Source organism: Pseudophryne corroboree, chromosome 2 (genome assembly GCF_028390025.1).
Source record: "Pseudophryne corroboree isolate aPseCor3 chromosome 2, aPseCor3.hap2, whole genome shotgun sequence".
NCBI lineage: Eukaryota > Metazoa > Chordata > Amphibia > Anura > Myobatrachidae > Pseudophryne > Pseudophryne corroboree.
In genome coordinates this window covers 597,604,219-597,631,941 of record NC_086445.1, presented here as the reverse complement: position 1 = coordinate 597,631,941, position 27,723 = coordinate 597,604,219, and the positions used below count along the sequence as shown (strand labels likewise).

At 45.4% G+C, this 27,723-nt stretch overlaps 1 protein-coding gene across 1 annotated transcript in view; it reads left to right on the top strand.

The window, feature by feature from the left end:
• The first annotated feature begins 11,470 nt into the window (after window positions 1–11,470).
• LOC135038542 (peptide methionine sulfoxide reductase MsrA-like) overlaps window positions 11,471–27,723 on the top strand; it is a 38,626-nt gene continuing 22,373 nt past the window's right edge. Inside the window, exons 1-3 of the mRNA XM_063954659.1 lie at window positions 11,471–11,578; window positions 11,709–11,777; window positions 11,861–11,980. Of these exons, the coding sequence (XP_063810729.1) occupies window positions 11,506–11,578; window positions 11,709–11,777; window positions 11,861–11,980 (262 nt within the window). The 5' untranslated portion in view covers window positions 11,471–11,505. The remainder of the gene's footprint in view (window positions 11,579–11,708; window positions 11,778–11,860; window positions 11,981–27,723) is intronic.

The following is a 27,723-nucleotide window of genomic DNA, read 5'->3' as shown; positions in this document are numbered from 1 at the left end:
CGAGTATCTGGTGATGCCGTTCGGCTTGTCTAACACTCCGGCAGTTTTCCAGGATCTCATTAACGATGTGCTCCGTTATTTTCTTGGAAGATTCGTGGTCGTTTACTTAGACGATATCCTGATCTATTCTGACTCTATAGAACAACATGTTACCCAGGTGCGTCAGGTTCTTCAAAAATTACGTGAAAATCACCTTTATGCCAAGCTGGAGAAGTGTGAGTTTCATGTCACGGAGGTATCCTTTTTAGGGTACATTATTTCCCCTCGGGGATTCTGTATGGAACCAAAGAAGCTCCAAGCCATCCTTAGTTGGGCGCAACCCACCAACTTAAAAGCAATTCAGCGCTTTTTAGGGTTTGCGAATTATTATAGAAGATTTATTCATTCTTTTTCCGACCTGGTTGCTCCCATTGTGGCACTGACTAGGAAGGGAGCGGATCCTACCAACTGGTCACGTGAAGCTGAGTTATCATTTCAGGCCTTGAAACAAGCTTTCGTCTCAGCCCCAGTCCTCAGACATCCCAACCCAGAATTGCCCTTCATTGTTGAGGTTGATGCCTCGGAGGTTGGAGTGGGGGCTATCCTATCTCAGAAGGATCCGGACTCTCTAGAATTACATCCTTGTGCCTTTATGTCCAGGAAATTCTCTTCCGCTGAATCCAACTACGATGTTGGTAACCGGGAGTTACTGGCTATTAAATGGGCTTTCGAGGAGTGGAGGCATTGGCTTGAGGGAGCAACACATACCATTTCAGTATTGACTGACCACAAAAATCTTCAGTACATCGAATCAGCTAAGCGGCTGAATGCCCGGCAGGCTCGTTGGGCTTTATTTTTTACTCGTTTCAAGTTTATTATCACCTTCAGGCCAGGTTCCAAGAATACAAAGGCGGATGCCCTATCACGCAGTTTTCTTCCAGTTCATAATAACAGTCCTGTTACTCCCATACTTCCGTCTTCAGTCATTTGGGCAGGCCTCACACAAGATTTATTTACCCAGTTAAAGCAGCTTCAACATCAAGCTCCTGGAAATACTCCTGCTGGTCGTCTTTATGTCCCTGAGTTTTTGAGAGCTACTGTTTTGACTGAGTTTCATGATAGCAAAGTTGCCGGGCATCCGGGGACCTCTAAGACTTTGGAATTAGTCTCCCGCTCAGTATGGTGGCCTGGTCTTTCTAAAGACATTAAGGAGTTTGTTTTTTCTTGTCAGGTCTGTGCACAGCATAAAGTTCCCCGTTCCTTACCCATCGGGCAACTTATGCCCTTAAATGTTCCTCTTAGGCCATGGTCTCATATTTCCATGGATTTTGTAGTAGACCTCCCTCTGTCAGCCGGATTCCGAGTCATATGGGTGGTAGTGGACCGTTTTAGCAAGATGGCCCATTTCATTGCTCTTCCCCGACTGCCATCTGCCCAGGAATTGGCAGTTTTGTTTCTCCGCCATGTTTTCAGACTTCATGGGTTACCCACTGATATTGTTTCTGATCGGGGTCCACAATTCATTGCACAATTTTGGAAGTCTTTTTGTGCCTCATTAAAGATGAAATTGTCTTTAACGTCCGGCTACCATCCCCAATCCAACGGGCAGACCGAGCGAGTTAATCAATCATTAAAACAGTATTTGCGTTTGTACTCAGCCAAACTCCAGAATGATTGGTCCGAGTTTCTTCCTTTGGCGGAGTTTGCTTACAACAATTCTTGTCATTCCTCCACTAATGTGTCTCCATTCTTTTCAGTTTTTGGTTTTCACCCCAGAGCTAATTCTTTTTTTCAACATTCCTCTGTCTCCTCGCTAACCTTAACCTCTCATCTCAGACTCATTTGGAGAAAAGTGCACCTTGCTCTCAGAAAAGCGGCATTTCGAGAGAAAAATTTTTCTGACAGGCTCCGGCGGCCTTGCACTTTTAAGGTGGGAGATAGGGTATGGTTGTCGACTCGTAACATTAAACTTCGACAAACCTCAGCTAGATTGGGCCCCAAATTTATTGGACCGTTTCATATTATTAAAAAAATCAATCCAGTTGCTTTCCGGTTACGTTTACCAAGAGCTCTCCGGATCGGAAATACGTTCCATTGCTCCTTGTTGAAACCATACGTTTCTTCCAGTAGATTTCCTCGGAAGATCTCTCAGGGGAAATCACCAGTAGATGTACAGGGTCATCAGGAGTTCTTGGTGGAGAAGGTTCTCGATTCCAAATTGTCCCGGGGTCGGCTTTATTTTCTGGTGCACTGGAGAGGCTATGGTCCAGAGGAAAGGTCTTGGGTCCTGGATAAGGATCTCCATGCCCCGAGGCTCAAGAGGGCATTTTTTCGGGAATTTCCTCGGAAACCTGGCTTTAGGGGTTCCTTGACCCCTCCTCAAGGGGGGGGTACTGTTAGGCGCCGGGGTCCGCTCGTCGATGCGGCCCGGCGCCTAGCAACCAGGGACGCCGTGCGCGTACAGCCGCCGGCTCCCTGGCAACGCTAGACGCCGGGCGCACGGAGCCGCATGGACCCTAGCAACGGGGACGCCACTTACGGACTGCGTTTCCCCGTTGCTGGGTTCAATTTAATTAATAGATATCTGTTTTCCTGGCCATGCAGCTTGGCAGCTGTATGGCATCTAATCCAATCAGCCTCCAAACAGCTGATTGGAGGACTCCCTGTTAAATACACTTCCTGGGCTTCTCACAGACGCCGGTAATAGCTTCCTGCATGCTGAATCTGTTTGCTGTGAGTGTTTCCAGTCCTGCTGTATCCGGTCGTTCCTGTTCTCAGTTGTCCTGTACTCGGAAGTCGTCATCTGTTCCTGGAGTCCTGACTGAGCACCTTTTGAACATCCAGTGGTGTTCGTGAGTCACGGCGTAGCCGTGTGTTGCGGCTTGGGCCGCTTTATTATTTGTCATTTATTATTTGTGTTTCGGAGCTTTTGCGGAGGATTCCGCTCCCACAGATCCACTCTGGTATCCAGCGGTGCTGGGTAGGAGTACGGACTAGTGGATTTTGGTTGTCCTTTTCCCTGGCGGGTTACCGCACATACCTCAGGTTTAGTCAGTTAGCTTGTAGCCCCTGGCCTGGTTGTTTAGTCAGAGGGCCCCTTGTTATCACCCTGTCTCGGATTTCCCTTTGTCTCCCATTAAGACCTGAGGGGGCATCGGAGTTGGGCAGACATAATCCGCCCTTCAAACGCGGCTGCCATGGGCTCAAGCAACCATAGTCTCGCAGGGGATTTCTGACAACACGGGCGAGACAACGGAGTTAGGGCGCCAGGGGCTACTTTCTATTCCCGCTCCCTTCCCCAGCATTCCGTTCCAGTGCTCCGGTCCTTGCAATAGGACCACCTCAGTCCAGAGTGCTGGAATCATAACAGCGGGGGCTCGCATGAGGTGCAAATATGGCAGTGTGCATAGTGATATTTTTCTGACTTTGACAGTAAGCAGTACGGTAGGCCACGGCTGTACCTACCTCTGTGTCGTCAGTGCACTCGTCGTCCATAAGTAATATAATACTATACTATCTATCCATCCATCTACATTTTTGTATACCTACCTGTGGTGGTTTTTTTTCTTCTTCATACTAGTTTAGCAGTCTGCTGACAGTGTCCACCAGGACCGTTATATACAGTATATTATATATATAAGCAGTACGGTAGGCCACGGCTGTACCTACCTCTGTGTCGTCAGTGCACTCGTCGTCCATAAGTAATATAATACTATACTTACTATCCATCCATCTACATTGTATTGTATACCTACCTACCTGTGGTGGGTTTTTTTTTTCTTCATACTAGTTTAGCAGTCTGCTGACAGTGTCCACCAGGTCCGTTATATACAGTATATTATATATATAAGCAGTACGGTAGGCCACGGCTGTACCTACCTCTGTGTGGTCAGTGCACTCGTCCTCCATAAGTAATATAATACTATACTTACTATCCATCCATCTACATTGTATTGTATACCTACCTGTGGTGTTTTTTTTCTTCCTTCATACTAGTTTAGCAGTCTGCTGACAGTGTCCACCAGGTCCGTTATATACAGTATATTATATATATAAGCTGTACGGTAGGCCACGGCTGTACCTACCTCTGTGTCGTCAGTGCACTCGTCCTCCATAAGTAATATAATACTATACTATCCATCCATCTACATTGTATACCTGTGGTGGCTTTTAGTTGTGCGCATTAAAATATGGAGAACAAAAATGTGGAGGTTAAAAAAATAGGGAAAGATCAAGACCCACTTCCACCTCATGCTGAAGCTGCTGCCACTAGTCATGGCCGAGACGATGAAATGCCATCAACGTCGTCTGCCAAGGCCGATGCCCAATGTCATAGTACAGAGCATGTAAAATCCAAAACACAAAAGATCAGTAAAAAAATGACCCAAAAATCAAAATTAAAAGCGTCTGAGGAGAAGCGTAAACTTGCCAATATGCCATTTACGACACGGAGTGGCAAGGAACGGCTGAGGCCCTGGCCTATGTTCATAGCTAGTGGTTCAGCTTCACATGAGGATGGAAGCACTCATCCTCTCGCTAGAAAAAAGAAAAGACTTGCGGCAAAAGCACAGCAAAGAACTGTGCGTTCTTCGAAATCCCAAAGGAGAGTCCAATTGTGTCGGTTGCGATGCCTGACCTTCCCAACGCTGGACGGGAAGAGCTTGCGCCTTCCACCATTTGCACGCCCCCTGCAAGTGCTGGAAGGAGCACCCGCAGTCCAGTTCCTGATTGTCAAATTGAAGATGTCAGTGTTGAAGTACACCAGGATGAGGATATGGGTGTTGCTGGCGCTGGGGAGGAAATTGACAAGGAGGATTCTGATGGTGAGGTGGTTTGTTTAAGTCAGGCACCCGGGGAGACACCTGTTGTCCGTGGAAGGAATATGGCCATTGACATGCCTGGTCAAAATACAAAAAAAATCAGCTCTTCAGTGTGGAATTATTTCAACAGAAATGCGGACAACTGGTGTCAAGCCGTGTGTTGCCTTTGTCAAGCTGTAATAAGTAGGGGTAAGGACGTTAACCACCTCGGAACATCCTCCCTTATACGTCACCTGCAGCGCATTCATAATAAGTCAGTGACAAGTTCAAAAACTTTGGGCGACAGCGGAAGCAGTCCACTGACCAGTAAATCCCTTCCTCTTGTAACCAAGCTCGCGCAAACCACACCACCAACTCCCTCAGTGTCAATTTCCTCCTTACCCAGGAAAGCCAATAGTCCTGCAGGCCATGTCACTGGCAAGTCTGACGAGTCCTCTCCTGCCTGGGATTCCTCTGATGCATCCTTGAGTGTAACGCCTACTGCTGCTGGCGCTGCTGTTGTTGCTGCTGGGAGTCGATCGTCATCCCAGAGGGGAAGTCGGAAGACCACTAGTACTACTTCCGGTAAGCAATTGACTGTCCAACAGTCCTTTGCGAGGAAGATGAAATATCACAGCAGTCATCCTGTTGCAAAACGGATAACTGAGGCCTTGACAACTATGTTGGTATTAGACGTGCGTCCAGTATCCGCCGTTAGTTCACAGGGAACTAGACAATTGCTTGAGGTAGTGTGCCCCCGTTACCAAATACCAGGCAGGCGATACCGAGAATGTACACGGACGTCAGAAAAAGACTCACCAGTGTCCTAAAAAATGCAGTTGTACCCAATGTCCACTTAACCACGGACATGTGGACAAGTGGAGCAGGGCAGACTCAGGACTACATGACTGTGACAGCCCACTGGGTAGATATATTGCCTCCCGCTGCAAGAACAGCAGCGGCGGCACCAGTAGCAGCATCTCGCAAACGCCAACTCGTTCCTAGGCAGGCTACGCTTTGTATCACCGCTTTCCAGAATACGCACACAGCTGAAAACCTCTTACGGCAACTGAGGAAGATCATCGCAGAATGGCTTACCCCAATTGGACTCTCCTGGGGATTTGTGGCATCGGACAACGCCAGCAATATTGTGCGTGCATTACATCTGGGCAAATTCCAGCACGTCCCATGTTTTGCACATACCTTGAATTTGGTGGTGCAGAATTATTTAAAAAACGACAGGGGCGTGCAAGAGATGCTGTCGGTGGCCAGAAGAATTGCGGGCCACTTTCGGCGTACAGGCACCGCGTACAGAAGACTGGAGCACCACCAAAAACACCTGAACCTGCCCTGCCATCATCTGAAGCAAGAGGTGGTAACGAGGTGGAATTCAACCCTCTATATGCTTCAGAGGATGGAGGAGCAGCAAAAGGCCATTCAAGCTTATACATCTGGCCACGATATAGGCAAAGGAGGTGGAATGCACCTGTCTCAAGCGCAGTGGAGAATGATTTCAACGTTGTGCAAGGTTCTGCAACCTTTTGAACTTGCCACACGTGAAGTCAGTTCAGATACTGCCAGCCTGAGTCAGGTCATTCCCCTCATCAGGCTTTTGCAGAAGAAGCTGGAGGCATTGAAGGAGGAGCTAAAACAGAGCGATTCCGCTAGGCATGTGGGACTTGTGGATGGAGCCCTTCATTCGCTTAACCAGGATTCACGGGTGGTCAATCTGTTGAAATCAGAGCACTACATTTTGGCCACCGTGCTCGATCCTAGATTTAAAACCTACGTTGGATCTCTCTTTCCGGCAGACACAAGTCTGCAGAGGTTCAAAGAACTGCTGGTGAGAAAATTGTCAAGTCAAGCGGAACGCGACCCGTCAACATCTCCTCCTTCACATTCTCCCGCAACTGGGGGTGCGAGGAAAAGGCTACGAATTCCGAGCCCACCCGCTGGCGGTGATGCAGGGCAGTCTGGAGCGAGTGCTGATGCTGACATCTGGTCCGGACTGAAGGACCTGCCAACGATTACTGACATGTCGTCTACTGTCACTGCATATGATTCTCTCACCATTGAAAGAATGGTGGAGGATTATATGAGTGACCGCATCCAAGTAGGCACGTCAGACAGTCCGTACGTATACTGGCAGGAAAAAGAGGCAATTTGGAGGCCCTTGCACAAACTGGCTTTATTCTACCTAAGTTGCCCTCCCGCCAGTGTGTACTCCGAAAGAGTGTTTAGTGCCGCTGCTCACCTTGTCAGCAATCGGCGTACGAGGTTACTTCCAGAAAATGTGGAGAAGATGATGTTCATTAAAATGAATTATAATCAATTCCTCCATGGAGACATTGACCAGCAGCAATTGCCTCCAGAAAGTACACGGGGACCTGAGATGGTGGATTCCAGTGGGGACGAATTAATAATCTGTGAGGAGGGGGATGTACACAGTGAAAGGGGTGAGGAATCGGAGGATGATGATGAGGTGGACATCTTGCCTCTGTAGAGCCAGTTTGTGCAAGGAGAGATTGATTGCTTCTTTTTTGGTGGGGGCCCAAACCATCCAGTCATTTCAGTCACAGTCGTGTGGCAGACCCTGTCGCTGAAATGATGGGTTCGTTAAAGTGTGCATGTCCTGTTTTTACAACATAAGGGTGGGTGGGAGGGCCCAAGGACAATTCCATCTTGCACCTCTTTTTTCTTTAATTTTCTTTGCGTCATGTGCTGTTTGGGGAGTATTTTTTTAAGTGCCATCCTGTCTGACACTGCAGTGCCACTCCTAGATGGGCCAGGTGTTTGTGTCGGCCACTAGGGTCGCTTAGCTTAGTCGTCACACAGCTACCTCATTGCGCCTCTTTTTTTCTTTGCGTCATGTGCTGTTTGGGGAGTATTTTTTGGAAGGGCCATCCTGCGTGACACTGCAGTGCCACTCCTAGATGGGCCAGGTGTTTGTGTCGGCCACTTGGGTCGCTTAGCTTAGTCACACAACGACTTTGGTGCAGCTCTTTTTTTCTTTGCATCATGTGCTGTTTGGGGAGTATTTTTTTAAGTGCCATCCTGTCTGACACTGCAGTGCCACTCCTAGATGGGCCAGGTGTTTGTGTCGGCCACTAGGGTCGCTTAGCTTAGTCGTCACACAGCTACCTCATTGCGCCTCTTTTTTTCTTTGCGTCATGTGCTGTTTGGGGAGTATTTTTTGGAAGGGCCATCCTGCGTGACACTGCAGTGCCACTCCTAGATGGGCCAGGTGTTTGTGTCGGCCACTAGGGTCGCTTAGCTTAGTCGTCACACAGCTACCTCATTGCGCCTCTTTTTTTCTTTGCGTCATGTGCTGTTTGGGGAGTATTTTTTGGAAGGGCCATCCTGCGTGACACTGCAGTGCCACTCCTAGATGGGCCAGGTGTTTGTGTCGGCCACTTGGGTCGCTTAGCTTAATCACACAACGACTTTGGTGCAGCTCTTTTTTTCTTTGCATCATGTGCTGTTTGGGGAGTATTTTTTTAAGTGCCATCCTGTCTGACACTGCAGTGCCACTCCTAGATGGGCCAGGTGTTTGTGTCGGCCACTAGGGTCGCTTAGCTTAGTCGTCAGACTCGTCACACAGCTACCTCATTGCGCCTCTTTTTTTCTTTGCGTCATGTGCTGTTTGGGGAGTATTTTTTGGAAGGGCCATCCTGCGTGACACTGCAGTGACACTCCTAGATGGGCCAGGTGTTTGTGTCGGCCACTTGGGTCGCTTAGCTTAGTCACACAACTACTTTGGTGCAGCTCTTTTTTTCTTTGCATCATGTGCTGTTTGGGGAGTATTTTTTTAAGTGCCATCCTGTCTGACACTGCAGTGCCACTCCTAGATGGGCCAGGTGTTTGTGTCGGCCACTAGGGTCGCTTAGCTTAGTCGTCACACAGCTACCTCATTGGGCCTCTTTTTTTCTTTGCGTCATGTGCTGTTTGGGGAGTATTTTTTGGAAGGGCCATCCTGCGTGACACTGCAGTGCCACTCCTAGATGGGCCAGGTGTTTGTGTCGGCCACTAGGGTCGCTTAGCTTAGTCGTCACACAGCTACCTCATTGCGCCTCTTTTTTTCTTTGCGTCATGTGCTGTTTGGGGAGTATTTTTTGGAAGGGCCATCCTGCGTGACACTGCAGTGCCACTCCTAGATGGGCCAGGTGTTTGTGCGGCCACTAGGGTCGCTTAGCTTAGTCGTCACACAGCTACCTCATTGCGCCTCTTTTTTTCTTTGCGTCATGTGCTGTTTGGGGAGTATTTTTTGGAAGGGCCATCCTGCGTGACACTGCAGTGCCACTCCTAGATGGGCCAGGTGTTTGTGTCGGCCACTTGGGTCGCTTAGCTTAGTCACACAACGACTTTGGTGCAGCTCTTTTTTTCTTTGCGTCATGTGCTGTTTGGGGAGTATTTTTTGGAAGGGCCATCCTGCGTGACACTGCAGTGCCACTCCTAGATGGGCCAGGTGTTTGTGTCGGCCACTTGGGTTGCTTAGCTTAGTCACACAACTACTTTGGTGCAGCTCTTTTTTTCTTTGCATCATGTGCTGTTTGGGGAGTATTTTTTTAAGTGCCATCCTGTCTGACACTGCAGTGCCACTCCTAGATGGGCCAGGTGTTTGTGTCGGCCACTAGGGTCGCTTAGCTTAGTCGTCACACAGCTACCTCATTGGGCCTCTTTTTTTCTTTGCGTCATGTGCTGTTTGGGGAGTATTTTTTGGAAGGGCCATCCTGCGTGACACTGCAGTGCCACTCCTAGATGGGCCAGGTGTTTGTGTCGGCCACTAGGGTCGCTTAGCTTAGTCGTCACACAGCTACCTCATTGCGCCTCTTTTTTTCTTTGCGTCATGTGCTGTTTGGGGAGTATTTTTTGGAAGGGCCATCCTGCGTGACACTGCAGTGCCACTCCTAGATGGGCCAGGTGTTTGTGTCGGCCACTTGGGTCGTTTAGCTTAGTCACACAACGACTTTGGTGCAGCTCTTTTTTTCTTTGCATCATGTGCTGTTTGGGGTGTATTTTTTTAAGTGCCATCCTGTCTGACACTGCAGTGCCACTCCTAGATGGGCCAGGTGTTTGTGTCGGCCACTTGTGTCGCTTAGCTTAGTCACACAGCTACCTCATTGCGCCTCTTTTTTTCTTTGCATCATGTGCTGTTTGGGGACTATTTTTTTGAAGTGCCATCCTGTCTGACACTGCAGTGCCACTCCTAGATGGGCCAGGTGTTTGTGTCGGCCACTTGGGTCGCTTAGCTTAGCCATCCAGCGACCTCGGTGCAAATTTTAGGACTAAAAATAATATTGTGAGGTGTGAGGTGTTCAGAATAGACTGGAAATGAGTGGAAATTATGGTTATTGAGGTTAATAATACTATGGGATCAAAATGACCCCCAAATTCTATGATTTAAGCTGTTTTTTAGGGTTTTTTGAAAAAAACACCCGAATCCAAAACACACCCGAATCCGACAAAAAAAATTCGGTGAGGTTTTGCCAAAACGCGTTCGTACCCAAAACACGGCCACGGAACCGAACCCAAAACCAAAACACAAAACCCGAAAAATTTCAGGTGCACATCACTAATTTGTATAGGTTCATATATTATGTTATAGATTGACAAGTTATTACAGTAACAACCATCCCACAGCCCAAACTTTGACACTTTTTTTTACATGATTGTGCACCATTGATACACCTACCCCCCCCCCCCCCGCACCCCCCCCCCATTGTAACTCTACCCACAATATGCACAACTCCCCACCCCTCCCCTCCGCTGTCAATTTTGTCAGTCCCGAGCCCCACAATTTCTGATGGCAGCCCTGTATGCAATTAGTATCTATGCTGTAAGTGGCGGGATGTACCGCATCGTGGAAGTGATGCTTAGTACATCCCACCCATGGTGAGCAGGGCAAAGTCCATACTGAGTTCAAATTCTAGGAATGGCTGTTAGATTGTGCTCCTTCTGTTTTCCTCCTGTTTAACTCTGTTGTAACTCTGTCAAAACTCAAAGGTATAAAATTCTAATAACACTTATAATCTAACACTTTGAATCTAATGCTTACTACAACAGTCTACGGCTACCTGAGCACTTATAAGAAAAGCCACAAGCATGTGTATGTGTGCCCAAAAACCTTCCTCCCACTATCTCACTACAGAGGGTTGCAATGAAGGTCTTATGGCCCCCATACATCAGCAATTTATTGCTGCAATTCCCCAATCCGCCGACAGCTGGGTCAGGAATTTGGGAACATAAAACAAGTAAAAAAATCCCAATTTCCTGATTCAACTGTTTTTGTTTGGGATCGTGGAATTTTTCATCTTCAACATGCCTAATTTCCCTGATTCCCCAATGGGAGAAGAGAAGAATGGACCATAATGGTGTAGTATGGAGAGATAAGGAAAGCAATCAAAAAGCACTAGGTAGAAGTACATCTCGTGTCCCTCTGCTCAGCTATAAGAGGAAATCCTAAAAAAACAAGATTTCATGCCATCAGCTAAAAAGGTACAAAAATTGCTTTAAAGAAAATAAATAAATAAATAAATAAATAAATAAATGTGATATTGCTGCTTTAAGAAAAATATAATATCTTGAATATATGTTAGTATATCTTTAACAACTAAAGCTCACTGGTTATTCATTAGAAATATCCGGTTGAACTCTGTCCCTGCCTGGTTTATTATACCCTATAAATACCCTGTGCTGTCCATATCTTCTACAGTCACATCAAACAGCAATGCCAAGTAAGACTGTTCTTCCCACTGCCAGAGAGGCCCTAGCAGGGAGGGCTGAAGCTCTCCAGGTAGCAGGTAAGACAAGGATCACAGCAGAGACACAAACTTTCACACCCAGCATAAAGTTCATCTATAGGATGATAACTGTCCCAGCACTTATTACTCCATATACCTCTGTTTTATCTTCCTTTCCTCCCCATCACAGCCAAGCATGCAGTTAATGGAAAATCCACACTGGAGCCATTCCCAGCAGGATACGAATTGGCAATGTTTGGTAAGTCCATACAACCATGCATGGGGAAGATGTGTCACATGGGCACTATGGACTAAAATCTGTTCCTTACTTATACTTTGTAGGTATGGGCTGTTTCTGGGGTGTAGAACGGTTATTTTGGAGACAAACTGGCATCTTCTCCACACAGGTGGGATACGCAGGAGGATACACTCCAAATCCCACATACCAGGAGGTGTGCACAGGTAAACTCCATTCACTGGCTCGTTATGTCACATTGTGTGTTAATAGGAAATCTGGACACACATTTCACATAAAATGTTTGATTTTGGCTAATTGATACAGTCTACACAGAATACCCCTCTTATAGCAGATTTATTGCAAGTCTAAACTCCAAAACATGTTTATTTCTCTCTAACTTTATGCCAGGTTTGGAAATAAAAGTCCACATAATAATTCATAAGCAATAATGAATGGTTTAGTTTACACCAGGTCATATTAAATGTTACGGGAGGTACGGATGGTGTAATGGCTAGCAGAACTGAGGTTTTGATTACCACTATACTTTCCTATACTACTCATAACAAAAAGCACCAGTCGGAGGCTATCCGCAGGGCTCATCTTGAATTACCGGAAGTGTATCAAGCCCTTCGTCACTTCCCTACTCCCCTTAAGAAAAAATTATGAGGAGAAACGCATACATTATGATGCTCTGGTCCAACAATTAGGTGACCGCAAGGTCCGTAGTAATAAGTATGTTTTTCATGTTCATGGAGATAAGAATGGCAAGCTTCTTTCTCACTTGTTACAAGGAGATAGATCTAGTACCGCCATTTTGGCTTTAAGTGATAGTGAGGGGAAGTTGGTATATGATGGTTTAGATATCTTGAATGTCTTGTATCGCTTCTACTCGGCCCTATAAGCCCAGGATCCGATCCATGTTGCTAATAAACAGACTTTCTGGGAACATGTCTCCCTTCCCCAACTTTCCGATGCACATAGTTCTACGCTCATTTAGCCCTATTACGGAGGAGGAATGGAATACTGCGATTAAAGGTCTTAAACCCGTTAAATTCCCCGGCCCTGACGGGCTTACTGGTGAAATCTACAGAATTCTACGGCCTTCCGTTGCACCTCCTCTTACGACTTTTATCAATAAAATTCTAGATGGTCATACCTCCCCCTCCTTATTTTAATGATGCTGTGCTGAAGGTTCTCCCTAAGCCGGGAAGGGATCCCACACTGCCAGGTTCATATCTTCCAATTTCGCTTCTCAACATATATTATAAAATTTTCACTAAAATTTTAGCAGAATGCTTTAAACACATTGTTCCATCATTGGTACATTGTGACCAGACTGGTTTTGTCTGGGGCAGAAACTCAGTTTCCAATCTCAGGAAAGTTCTCTGTTTTACAAAGTTATGAGGACATGCATGAGGACTATCTTAATGTTCTCTTATCACTAGATGCCGAGAAGGCGTTTGACCTGGTAGTGTGGGATCACTTTTTGAACCCTTATCTCGTTTTGGCTTCCCTTCCTCGGTTGTCACTCTCCTCCGTGTGCTTTACGCCTCTTCCTCTTCTAGAATAATCACTGACAACTTTGTTTCAGATCCGTTCACTATACATAGAGGCACCAGGCAAGGCTGTCCCCTCGCGCCCTTGTTGTTTGCTTTAGCTTTAGAGCCCTTGGCAATTTCTTTGCGCTCTAACCCTCGATTCACTGGCATCTCTATTGGCAATCAGGTGTTGAAGCTGTCACTTTTTGCCGATGACATGCTGCTGTTTGTGTCAAATCCGAAGTACTCCCACTTACACGCCCTAACCTGCTTCCACATATCTGGGTATTTTCCTTACCCCCTCCGTACATAAGATGTATGCTGCAAATTTCCTCCCAATCATTGACAAGGTGATCCAATCTATGTTACATTGGATTAATTTGCCATTATCTCTACTGGGCAGGTTAGCTGTGATTAAAAACATACTATTCCCAAAACTCCACTCCAGATGCTTCCGCTATTTCTTTCCAAACCAGATGAGATTAGATGTATGAAGGCCTTCTTGATGTTTCTGTGGAAGGGCAAGAAACCCAGAATATCTAAGCAGAGACTGATTCACCCCAAAAATAGAGATGGCTTGGGCTACCCTGAATTTTTTAAGTTTTCCAAAGCTACAGCGTTATGTTACATCTCCGACTGGTGCTTACGTTTGACTCGCTTTACCAACCTGTTGATAGAGGAAGAGCTTTTTTCACCTTATTCCCCTGACGCTCTTTTTCATTTACCCCTTGCTAAGATTCCTAAAGGTATTATGATAAATGTTTTGTTCAAGGATACCTATAAAGCATGGCTGTCTATTAATAAGAGTTTGAACTATGATCTGACTTTATCACAATTTATAACATTTTGGGGCAACCCAGACTTCCTACCCTCTCTTTCGATTGCTCATTATCACACTTGGAAGGAGAAGGGTATTTCTGCTATTCGGGACATTTTTGACCCGGGGGGAAATATTTACTCCTTCCAACAATTATCTACAAAATACGATCCTCCACATTCTCAGTTTTTCCTATATCTACAATCTAGACATTATACTTTTAGTAAATTTCCCTCTACCACTGGTGGTTTACCTGTTAATGCTTACCCCTTAAATCCATTATTCACACTAGCCTCCCTTTTAATTTTTAAGATAAAATGTATCTATAACGATTTACTCCCGGGTGATACAGGAAAATTGTGGTCCACAATTTAGAACTCATAGGCTCATGACTTTCCTGAATTTGGCCACCCTGACTGTCTTCTAAGTTTAATGCCTGCAACCCCTAAAATACCTCTGCTCAGCGAGACTGCAGGAAACGCATATTACATTTTTAAATAGGGCCTACTTTTCACAGGCTCAAAGGAAATGTTGTAGTGGAAGAGTCTGGCCTATGCCCAAAGTGCAAAATCAGTCAGCCACCTTTGCACACAATGTTTGGTTCTGCCCAAAAATTCTACATATTTGGTTTAAACTTCACTCATTTATTAAGCAAATTATAGGGGTTTCTGTACCTTTTACTTGGGAACCTTTTGTATTAGCAGATTTCACTAATTGGTAGCTCATGTCCACCCATTTTATCCCTATTCCATTTCTGACAATTTTAATTACTGTAGCTTGGAAGGTGGTTCTGCAGAAATGGATCTCTAAACAATCCCCTTTGTTGAGTACTGTTACTCAAGAATTGCTTTCCATTTTATATTTTGATAGACGCCTGGCCATGACAGATATAGAGAAAGGAGTGACTACGTTTCATAAACGCTGGGGTCTTTATTTATATTATTTGCCAAGCTCACAATCTGAATCGATACTACAGGTTTTTGAAAATACTTCCTGGTATATGCTTCGTAACTTGTCTTAGCTATAATTTATCATTGTATATTTATGTGCTTATTTTTTCTGAGTTTTGTCAGGTTCTGTGGAAATTTCGCCCTTTTTTAGTCGGATGATATAGCACGATGACTAGCTTTCCTCCCTCCTGCGCTACTACTCCCTTCTTTTCTTTTCTTTCCTTTTCTCTCTTTCTCTTTCCTGGGTTTTCTGTCCCTGGGTTACTCTGTTTTGGCATTGTGTTCCTGTATCATTGTTAGTGATGAGCGGGTTCGGTTCCTCGGAAACCGAACCCCCCCGAACTTCACCCATTTTACACGGGTCCGAGGCATACTCGGATTCTCCCGTATGGCTCGGTTAACCCGAGCGCGCCCGAACGTCATCATCCCGCTGTCGGATTCTCGCGAGATTCGGATTTTATATAAGCAGCCGCGCGTCGCCGCCATTTTACTGCATTGGAAATGTTAGGGAGAGGACGTGGCTGGCGTCCTCTCCGTTTATTAATGTTGATGCAAATATTTGTGCTTATTGCTTAATTGTAAGGACTGGGGAGCAGCTGTATTATATAGGAGGAGTACAGTGCAGAGTTTTGCTGACAGTGACCACCAGTATACGTTGTCTGCCTGAAAAACACTCCATATCTGTGCTCAGTGTGCTGCATATATCTGTGCTCACACTGCTTAATTGTAGGAACTGGGGAGCAGCTGTATTATATAGGAGGAGTACAGTGCAGAGTTTTGCTGACAGTGACCACCAGTATACGTTGTCTGCCTGAAAAACGCTCCATATCTGTGCTCAGTGTGCTGCATATATCTGTGCTCACACTGCTTAATTGTGGGGACTGGGGAGCAGCTGTATTATATAGGAGGAGTACAGTGCAGAGTTTTGCTGACAGTGACTACCAGTATACGTTGTCTGCCTGAAAAACACTCCATATCTGTGCTCAGTGTGCTGCATATATCTGTGCTCACACTGCTTTATTGTGGGGACTGGGGACCACCAGTATATTATATAGGAGGAGTACAGTGCAGAGTTTTGCTGACAGTGACCACCAGTATACGTTGTCTGCCTGAAAAACACTCCATATCTGTGCTCAGTGTGCTGCATATATCTGTGCTCACACTGCTTAATTGTAGGAACTGGGGAGCAGCTGTATTATATAGGAGGAGTACAGTGCAGAGTTTTGCTGACAGTGACCACCAGTATACGTTGTCTGCCTGAAAAAAACACTCCATATCTGTGCTCAGTGTGCTGCATATATCTGTGCTCACACTGCTTAATTGTGGGGACTGGGGAGCAGCTGTATTATATAGGAGGAGTACAGTGCAGAGTTTTGCTGACAGTGACCACCAGTATACGTTGTCTGCCTGAAAAACACTCCATATCTGTGCTCAGTGTGCTGCATATATCTGTGCTCACACTGCTTTATTGTGGGGACTGGGGACCACCAGTATATTATATAGGAGGAGTACAGTGCAGAGTTTTGCTGACAGTGACCACCAGTATACGTTGTCTGCCTGAAAAACACTCCATATCTGTGCTCAGTGTGCTGCATATATCTGTGCTCACACTGCTTTATTGTGGGAACTGGGGACCAGCAGTATTATATAGGAGGAGTACAGTGCAGAGTTTTGCTGACAGTGACCACCAGTATACGTTGTCTGCCTGAAAAACACTCCATATCTGTGCTCAGTGTGCTTCATATATCTGTGCTCACACTGCTTTATTGTGGGGACTGGGGACCAGCAGTATTATATAGGAGGAGTATAGTGCAGAGTTTTGCTGACAGTGACCACCAGTATATACAGCAGTACGGTACGGAAGGCCACTGCTATACCTACATCTGTGTCGTCAAGTATACTATCCATCTAGATTCTATACCTGTGGTGCATTTTAGTTTTGCAGTTTGCTGACAGTGACCACCAGTATATATAGCAGTACAGTACGGAAGGCCACTGCTCTACCTACCTCTGTGTCGTCAAGTATACTATCCATCTAGATTCTATACCTGTGGTGCATTTTAGTTTTGCAGTTTGCTGACAGTGACCACCAGTATATATAGCAGTACGGTACGGAAGGCCACTGCTCTACCTACCTCTGTGTCGTCAAGTATACTATCCATCTAGATTCTATACCTGTGGTGCATTTTAGTTTTGCAGTTTGCTGACAGTGACCACCAGTATATATAGTAGTACGGTACGGAAGGCCACTGCTCTACCTACCTCTGTGTCGTCAAGTATACTATCCATCTAGATTCTATACCTGTGGTGCATTTTAGTTTTGCAGTTTGCTGACAGTGACCACCAGTATATATAGCAGTACGGTACGGAAGGCCACTGCTCTACCTACCTCTGTGTCGTCAAGTATACTATCCATCTAGATTCTATACCTGTGGTGCATTTTAGTTTTGCAGTTTGCTGACAGTGACCACCAGTATATATAGCAGTACGGTACGGAAGGCCACTGCTCTACCTACCTCTGTGACGTCAAGTATACTATCCATCTAGATTCTATACCTGTGGTGCATTTTAGTTTTGCAGTTTGCTGACAGTGACCACCAGTATATATAGCAGTACGGTACGGAAGGCCACTGCTCTACCTACCTCTGTGTCGTCAAGTATACTATCCATCTAGATTCTATACCTGTGGTGCATTTTAGTTTTGCAGTTTGCTGACAGTGCCCACCAGTATATATAGCAGTACGGTACGGAAGGCCACTGCTCTACCTACCTCTGTGTCGTTAAGTAAACTATCCATCTACATTCTATACCTGTGGTGCATTTTAGTTTTGCAGTTTGCTGACAGTGACCACCAGTATATATAGCAGTACGGTACGGAAAGGCCACTGCTCTACCTACCTCTGTGTCATCAAGTATACTATCCATCTACATTCTATACCTGTGGTGCATTTTAGTTTTGCAGTTTGCTGACAGTGACCACCAGTATATATAGCAGTACGGTACGGAAGGCCACTGCTCTACCTACCTCTGTGTCGTCAAGTATACTATCCATCTACATTCTATACCTGTGGTGCATTTTAGTTTTGCAGTTTGCTGACAATGACCACCAGTATATATAGCAGTACGGTACAGAAGGCCACTGCTCTACCTACCTCTGTGTCATCAAGTATACTATCCATCTAGATTCTATACCTGTGGTGCATTTTAGTTTTGCAGTTTGCTGACAGTGACCACCAGTATATATAGCAGTACGGTACGGAAGGCCACTGCTCTACCTACCTCTGTGTTGTCAAGTATACTATCCATCTAGATTCTATACCTGTGGTGCATTTTAGTTTTGCAGTTTGCTGACAGTGACCACCAGTATATATAGCAGTACGGTACGGAAGGCCACTGCTCTACCTACCTCTGTGTCATCAAGTATACTATCCATCTAGATTCTATACCTGTGGTGCATTTTAGTTTTGCAGTTTGCTGACAGTGACCACCAGTATATATAGCAGTACGGTACGGAAGGCCACTGCTCTACCTACCTCTGTGTCGTCAAGTATACTATCCATCCATACCTGTGGTGCATTTCAGTTGTGCGCAGTATATATAGTAGTAGGCCATTGCTATTGATACTGGCATATAATTGCACACATTAAAAATGGAGAACAAAAATGTGGAGGTTAAAATAGGGAAAGATCAAGATCCACTTCCACCTCATGCTGAAGCTGCTGCCACTAGTCATGGCCGAGACGATGAAATGCCATCAACGTCGTCTGCAAAGGCCGATGCCCAATGTCATAGTAGAGAGCATGTAAAATCCAAAAAACAAAAGTTCAGTAAAATGACCCAAAAATCCAAATTGAAAGCGTCCGATGAGAAGCGTAAACTTGCCAATATGCCATTTACGACACGGAGTGGCAAGGAAAGGCTGAGGCCCTGGCCTATGTTCATGGCTAGTGGTTCAGATTCACATGAGGATGGAAGCACTCATCCTCTCGCTAGAAAAATGAAAAGACTTAAGCTGGCAAAAGCACAGCAAAGAACTGTGCATTCTTCTAAATCACAAATCCCCAAGGAGAGTCCAATAAATCCCCAAGGAGAGTCCAATTGTGTCGGTTGCGATGCCTGACCTTCCCAACACTGGACGGGAAGAGCTTGCGCCTTCCACCATTTGCACGCCCCCTGCAAGTGCTGGAAGGAGCACCCGCAGTCCAGTTCCTGATAGTCAAATTGAAGATGTCAGTGTTGAAGTACACCAGGATGAGGATATGGGTGTTGCTGGTGCTGGGGAGGAAATTGACAAGGAGGATTCTGATGGTGAGGTGGTTTGTTTAAGTCAGGCACCCGGGGAGACACCTGTTGTCCGTGGGACGAATATGGCCATTGACATGCCTGGTCAAAATACAAAAAAAATCACCTCTTCGGTGTGGAATTATTTCAACACAAATGCGGACAACAGGTGTCAAGCCGTGTGTTGCCTTTGTCAAGCTGTAATAAGTAGGGAAAAAGAAATATAACCAGGCGCTAGTAAATCATCACCATGTCCTGGTGATCAAATATTAGTATTAAAAAATAAAAATTATTTTATATTTATGCTGCAGGAGAGAGCTTGACTTGGGGTAGAACAAGTCAAAAAGAACCGGCACTTGGAAATCCCAAGTACCAATATCCAGAGAACACTTAACAAATCCCCTCTTGCGCTATAAATGATATGGTATGGCTAAGACTTCAATAAATCAAACTTGTTATTCCATATATTTTATATATTTTAATACATAAAAAAAAAAATATATATATATATATATATATATTTCACAGATAAACAACTTGACCGGTCAATAAAATCACTAACACTGTATATTCATATATAATATTATAAACTTCCTAAGGAGGTGGATCTAGGCATACTCTGTGCACAGAAAAATATAATGTTATAATGGTAAAGGTAAAACTCAGTCCGTATATATTCTTTGATAAAGCCCCCGTGAGAGGAGCGAAACGCGTCAGAAGCAGAATATTGGACCCCTGTACCAGCTTTGGAACCCAGAACCGCATTGCCATCCTGCGTCACTGTTTCTAGACAGACGAAAATCGGGAGGAGAGAGACCGCGACTGTGGTGCTTGCAGACGGCACACAGAGGTGTGGACTCACAGAGCTTGGAAGTCGGGTAATTAATCAGCACAGCAGGCGCCAGCGCAGGAGCCGGTTCCTGCAGCCCGAGACCGCCTTGTCTGTCATTGGGACTCTCCCGTGCTAATACTACAGGTGGAAGCCACACGTAAGGCTCCAGTGTGGAGCGGTTTCTTTTAACATTATTCTTCTTCTTTGCTGAGCGGCAACTCATTGAGGAACTCCAATACAAAGTAACTCTCAAGGATACTATTTGTTACATGGGTTCATATTACAGCTGGTATTTGATTTTTTGAATTCAATATACGGACTGAGTTTTACCTTTACCATTATAACATTATATTTTTCTGTGCACAGAGTATGCCTAGATCCACCTCCTTAGGAAGTTTATAATATTATATATGAATATACAGTGTTAGTAATTTTATTGACCGGTCAAGTTGTTTATCTGTGAAATATATATATATATATATATATATATATATATATATATATATATCTATCCACACACCACTCGGCGGCACTCCGGACAAATAAAATGAAGACTACAAAGTCATCTTGGATTTAATCCAAGATGACTTTGTAGTCTTCATTTTATTTGTCCAGAGTGCCGCCGAGTGGTGTGTGGATATTGTGGGCCGTTGCAATACGGCCATCACGGAGGGCACCTGGCAAGTTTCTACACTGGGACAATAGGAGTGCCGGATCTGGTGGATGTATATATATATATTTTTTTTTTTAATGTATTAAAATATATAAAATATATGGAATAACAAGTTTGATTTATTGAAGTCTTAGCCATACCATATCATTTGTAGCGCAAGAGGGGATTTGTTAAGTGTAATAAGTAGGGGTAAGGACGTTAACCACCTAGGAACATCCTCCCTTATACGTCACCTGGTCCACATTCATCAGAGGTCAGTGACAAGTTCAAAAACTTTGGATGACAGCGGAAGCAGTCCACTGACTACTAAATTTCTTCCTCTTGTAACCAAGCTCCTGCAAACCACACCACCAACTCCCTCAGTGTCAATTTCCACCTTACACAGGAAAGCCAATAGTCCTGCATGCCATGTCACTGGCAAGTCTGATGAGTCCTCTCCTGCCTGGGATTCCTCCAATGCATCCTTGAGTGTATGCCTACTGCTGCTGGCGCTGCTGTTGTTGCTGCTGGGAGTCGATCGTCATCCCAGAGGGGAAGTCGGAAGACCACTTGTACTACTTCCAGTAAGCAATTGACTGTCCAACAGTCCTTTGCGAGGAAGATGAAATATCACAGCAGTCATCCTGCTGCAAAGCGGATAACTCAGTTCTTGTCAGCCTGGGTGGTGAGAAACGTGGTTCCGGTATCCACCATTAATTCACAGGCAACTAGAGACTTGTTTGAGGTACTGTGTCCCCGGTACCAAATACCATCTAGGTTCCATTTCTCTAGGCAGGCGATACCGAAAATGTACACAGACGTCAGAAAAAGAGTCACCAGTGTCCTAAAAAATGCAGTTGTACCCAATGTCCACTTAACATGTGGACAAGTGGAGCAGGGCAGACTCAGGACTATATGACTGTGACAGCCCACTGGTAGATGTATTGCCTCCCGCAGCAAGAACAGCAGCGGCGGCACCAGTAGCAGCATCTCGCAAACGCCAACTCGTTCCTAGGCAGGCTACGCTTTGTATCACCGCTTTCCATAAGAGGCACACAGCTGACAACCTCTTACGGAAACTGAGGAACATCATCGCAGAATGGCTTACCCCAATTGGACTCTCCTGGGGATTTGTGACATCGGACAATGCCACCAATATTGTGAGTGCATTACATCTGGGCAAATTCCAGCATGTCCCATGTTTTGCACATACATTGAATTTGGTGGTGCAGAATTATTTAAAAAACGACAGGGGCGTGCAAGAGATGCTGTCGGTGGCCCGAAGAATTGCGGGCCACTTTTGGCATTCAGCCATCGCGTGCCGAAGACTGGAGCACCAGCAAACAGTCCTGATCCTGCCCTGCCATCATCTGAAGCAAGAGGTGGTAACGAGGTGGAATTCAACCCTCTATATGCTTCAGAGGATGGAGGAGCAGCAAAAGGCCATTCAAGCCTATACATCTGCCGACGATATAGGCAAAGGAGGGGGAATGCACCTGACTCAAGCGTAGTGGAGAATGATTTCAACGTTGTGCAAGGTTCTGCAACCCTTTGAACTTGCCACACGTGAAGTCAGTTCAGACACTGCCAGCCTGAGTCAGGTCATTCCCCTCATCAGGCTTTTGCAGAAGAAGCTGGAGACATTGAAGGAGGAGCCAAAACAGAGCGATTCTGCTAGGCATGTGGGACTTGTGGATGGAGCCCTTAATTCACTTAACCAGGATTCACGGGTGGTCAATCTGTTGAAATCAGAGCACTACATTTTGGCCACCGTGCTCGATCCTAGATTTAAAACCTACGTTGTATCTCTCTTTCCGGCAGACACAAGTCTGCAGAGGTTCAAAGACCTGCTGGTGAGAAAATTGTCAAGTCAAGCGGAACGTGACCCGTCAACAGCTCCTCCTTCACATTCTCCCGCAACTGGGGGTGCGAGGAAAAGGCTAAGAATTCCGAGCCCACCCACTGGCGGTGATGCAGGGCAGTCTGGAGCGAGTGCTGACATCTGGTCCGGACTGAAGGACCTGGCAACGATTACTGACATGTCGTCTACTGTCACTGCATATGATTCTGTCACCATTGAAAGAATGGTGGAGGATTATATGAGTGACCGCATCCAAGTAGGCACGTCAGACAGTCCGTACGTATACTGGCAGGAAAAAGAGGCAATTTGGAGGCCCTTGCACAAACTGGCTTTATTCTACCTAAGTTGCCCTCCCTCCAGTGTGTACTCTGAAAGAGTGTTTAGTGCAGCCGCTCACCTTGTCAGGAATCGGCGTACGAGGTTACTTCCAGAAAATGTGGAGAAGATGATGTTCATCAAAATGAATTATAATCAATTCCTCCGTGGAGACATTCACCAGCAATTGCCTCCAGAAAGTACACAGGGATCTGAGATGGTGGATTCCAGTGGGGACGAATTAATAATCTGTGAGGAGGGGGATGTACACAGTGAAAGGGGTGAGGAATCGGAGGATGATGATGAGGTGGACATCTTGCCTCTATAGAGCCAGCTTGTGCAAGGAGAGATTGATTGCTTCTTTTTTGGTGGGGGCCCAAACCAACCAGTCATTTCAGTCACAGTCATGTGGCAGACCCTATCGCTGAAATGATGGGTTCGTTAAAGTGTGCATGTCCTGTTTATACAACATAAGGGTGAGTGGGAGGGCCCAAGGACAATTCCATCTTGCACCTCTTTTTTCTTTCATTTTTCTTTGCGTCATGTGCTGTTTGGGGAGTATTTTTTTAAGTGCCATCCTGTCTGACACTGCAGTGCCACTCCTAGATGGGCCAGGTGTTTGTGTCGGCCACTAGGGTCGCTTAGCTTAGTCGTCACACAGCTACCTCATTGCGCCTCTTTTTTTCTTTGCGTCATGTGCTGTTTGGGGAGTATTTTTTGGAAGGGCCATCCTGCGTGACACTGCAGTGCCACTCCTAGATGGGCCAGGTGTTTGTGTCGGCCACTTGGGTCGCTTAGCTTAGTCACACAACGACTTTGGTGCAGCTCTTTTTTTCTTTGCATCATGTGCTGTTTGGGGAGTATTTTTTTAAGTGCCATCCTGTCTGACACTGCAGTGCCACTCCTAGATGGGCCAGGTGTTTGTGTCGGCCACTAGGGTCGCTTAGCTTAGTCGTCACACAGCTACCTCATTGCGCCTCTTTTTTTCTTTGCATCATGTGCTGTTTGGGGACTATTTTTTTGAAGTGCCATCCTGCCTGACACTGCAGTGCCACTCCTAGATGGGCCAGGTGTTTGTGTCGGCCACTTGTGTCGCTTAGCTTAGTCACACAGCGACCTTGGTGCGCCTCTTTTTTTTCTTTGCATCATGTGCTGTTTGGGGACTATTTTTTTGAAGTGCCATCCTGTTTGACACTGCAGTGCCACTCCTAGATGGGCCAGGTGTTTGTGTCGGCCACTTGTGTCGCTTAGCTTAGTCACACAGCTACCTCATTGCGCCTCTTTTTTTCTTTGCATCATGTGCTGTTTGGGGACTATTTTTTTGAAGTGCCATCCTGTCTGACACTGCAGTGCCACTCCTAGATGGGCCAGGTGTTTGTGTCGGCCACTTGGGTCGCTTAGCTTAGTCACACAGCTACCTCATTGCGCCTCTTTTTTTCTTTGCATCATGTGCTGTTTGGGGACTATTTTTTTGAAGTGCCATCCTGTCTGACACTGCAGTGCCACTCCTAGATGGGCCAGGTGTTTGTGTCGGCCACTTGGGTCGCTTAGCTTAGTCACACAGCTACCTCATTGTGCCTCTTTTTTTCTTAGCATCATGTGCTGTTTGGGGACAATTTTTTTGAAGTGCCATCCTGTCTGACACTGCAGTGCCACTCCTAGATGGGCCAGGTGTTTGTGTCGACCACTTGTGTCGCTTAGCTTAGTCACACAGCGACCTTGGTGCGCCTCTTTTTTTCTTTGCATCATGTGCTGTTTGGGGACAATTTTTTTGAAGTGCCATCCTGCCTGACACTGCAGTGCCACTCCTAGATGGGCCAGGTGTTTGTGTCGGCCACTTGTGTCGCTTAGCTTAGCCATCCAGCGACCTCGGTGATAATTTTAGGACTAAAAATAATATTGTATGGTGTGAGGTGTTCAGAATAGACTGAAAATGAGTGGAAATTATGGTTATTGAGGTTAATAATACTATGGGATCAAAATGACCCCCAAATTCTATGATTTAAGCTGTTTTTGAGGGTTTTTTTTGTGAAAAAAAGCACCCGAATCCAAAACACACCCGAATCCGACAAAAAAATTTCAGAGAGGTTTTGCCAAAACGCGTCCGAATCCAAAACACGGCCGCGGAACCGAATCCAAAACCAAAACACAAAACCCGAAAAATTTCCGGTGCACATCACTAAATTGTGTCGTTCTTATTGTTTCTTTTGCTGAAAATGTAAAATGAAGAATTCATATATCGGTGTATTATGCTCTGCATATTTGCTTTGTACCTCTTAATTTACCTGACCATTACTTTTTGCAGATAACGCGGATTTTGAATTCTTATGCTTATGTGTATAATGCATTACCTTTGTGCTTGTTTTTTTTTATTTCTGACTTCTTCTCAATAAAATTGTTTTTGAAAAAAAGGGCATTTGGAGCAGTTTTCATAAAAAACTTCTCCAAACCCTTTAATTCACTTTTTTTTGTAGTAAGCCACATCGCATTTCCCATACTTATAATGGGAAATGCGATGTGGCCGAATTTACAAAAAAATTATTTGAAAAAGTACCGCAGTGTGTGCTGGGGTAGTCTTGCCAGCTCAGGCTGGCAAGATCACAGGGCAGCACTGCGATATCATACCTCACAACATGACCCTCTCCAGGAGGGACACAATGCTCTGCTTCTGGACTTTTTTATCAATGTATGATTGTCTGCACCTGTGTTGAACAGGTTAATGGATAAGAAAGGTGTTTCAGCACAGGTGATGACAATCATAAATTAAGAGGGAAGTGCAGGAACAGAGCATTCTGTCCCTCCTGGAGAGGGTCATGAGGTATGCGATATGCAGGCATTTTCCCAGCTTTCTCTGCCCCTGGCAGACACTTGTACAATCGTCGGACAGTTCTTCCAATTCCCGACCCATTCATGAGATGTCTGAAGTGTGTACGCACCTTCTATCATGTTTTATCGGAAAAAACCTGGGATCATCTGAAGAACGTTTTAATAGATGAGAATCACGGATCGGAAGAGAGACTGTAAAGGTATGTACTGCATGCACAAATTGGCATGATCTAACAACAGGCTTTTTATTACTGGATCAACTAAATGGCCGCAGAGTAATAACTTGCCATGTCCACCGTACTAGACATGTGCTAGAGAAAACATTGTGCATGTGTCGTACATCTGTAGTCTTTGGAAGCTGGGCCGCATATTATTATTATTATTGTTATTATTATTATTATTAATGGTGGTCATTCCGGGTTGTTCGCTCGTTGCCATTTTTCGCAACGCAGTGATTAGGTGGAAAATGCACATGCTCATGGTACGCAACGCGCATGCGCTAAGTTATTTAACACAAAACTTAGTAGATTTGCTGGTGTTCGTGTTGCGCTTTTCAGTCGCACTGCTGATCGGTGAGTGATTGGCAGGAAAGGGGCGTTTCTGGGAGGTAACTGAGCGTTTTCCGGGAGTGTGCTAAAAAACGCAGAAGTGGCTGGAGAAACGGGGGAGTGGCTGGCCGAACGCAGGGCGTGTTTGTGACGTCAAACCAGCTATCCTATTAGATCGCCTGTAAAAAATTGCCCTTTCTCCCGAAAACACACAGGTTTAGTGAAATCTGTGTGCTTTCTGTAGAAACAGCCTGAGGCAGGCAAAACGAAATCCCAGAGAAGCCGCAGCGACCTGCAGTGTCCCATGCCCGCTGCAGCAGGCTGGGTCTGCAGTGAGGGTGCCGTGTCACGGGAGCCGGCACTCAGTGCCGAGACTCCCGGCGGGGAAGCCGTAGCAGCGCCACAGCCCCCTCTTCCCCTGACCCCGCGACAGTCACATGACGAGGGATCGGTCATGTGACAGGGGAGCCGGAGGTCAGCATTGCACTGGGAGCTGTCAGGATCTGGCTCCCGGTGCAGCATTAGAAGCCCCGATAAGCCGCCACTCGTGCCGGCTTATAGGCGCTATTAGGATAGCCCCCGGCGGGACAGTTAGCCCTGGTAAATTATTGCAGTTAATTTGATATCCCCCTTATTATGTGAACAGGTTGGTATTAGGTATGAATGTTTGGATTTAGGTGTGTGCATTATTTCACTAAATATATCATTTATTATTTGAAATGTATTACATGTTTCTATAATTAAAATTATTTGCTGACCCTGTCATTAATAAGTAATCTGTTATTATCATGATAAAATATGATACTATATATATATAAATGTTAATGTAGAACTTGCACATTAAATTGAGTTTAATTAGATGTTATCACTTTAGCTGCAAATTGCGTGTCTTACTTTTTTTATTATTATTCTTTCTTTTGACTGTTCATAAGTGTATCAAATACAGCAAATATAGAGCACAAAAGGCATAGGAAAAATAGGTGAGCCGTTTTCCAGGTAGAATTAATACAATAGAGGGTAGGGAGAAATTATACATAACTAGGAGGTTGGGGGAAGGGATAGGAGGGAGAACAGGACTACAGAAAGGGGAAAGTAATTTAATGAACCCAGTGGTGAATTTGCAATTGGGCACGTGCCTAGTGGCGGAACTTGTTCTGGGGCGGCACTTGGATGCTTGTGTTGGTACTGTCAGCCTGAAATGTACCAGTAACTGCCAAATATTTTCACTGTGTTAAACCATATGCCATCTTGAATGGAGTGTAAACGGGTAGGACTTGCACATACTGCCCCTGTAAGCTGTCTTACGTATTAAATATGTATACAGAATTAAAAATTAAAAAAAAATCA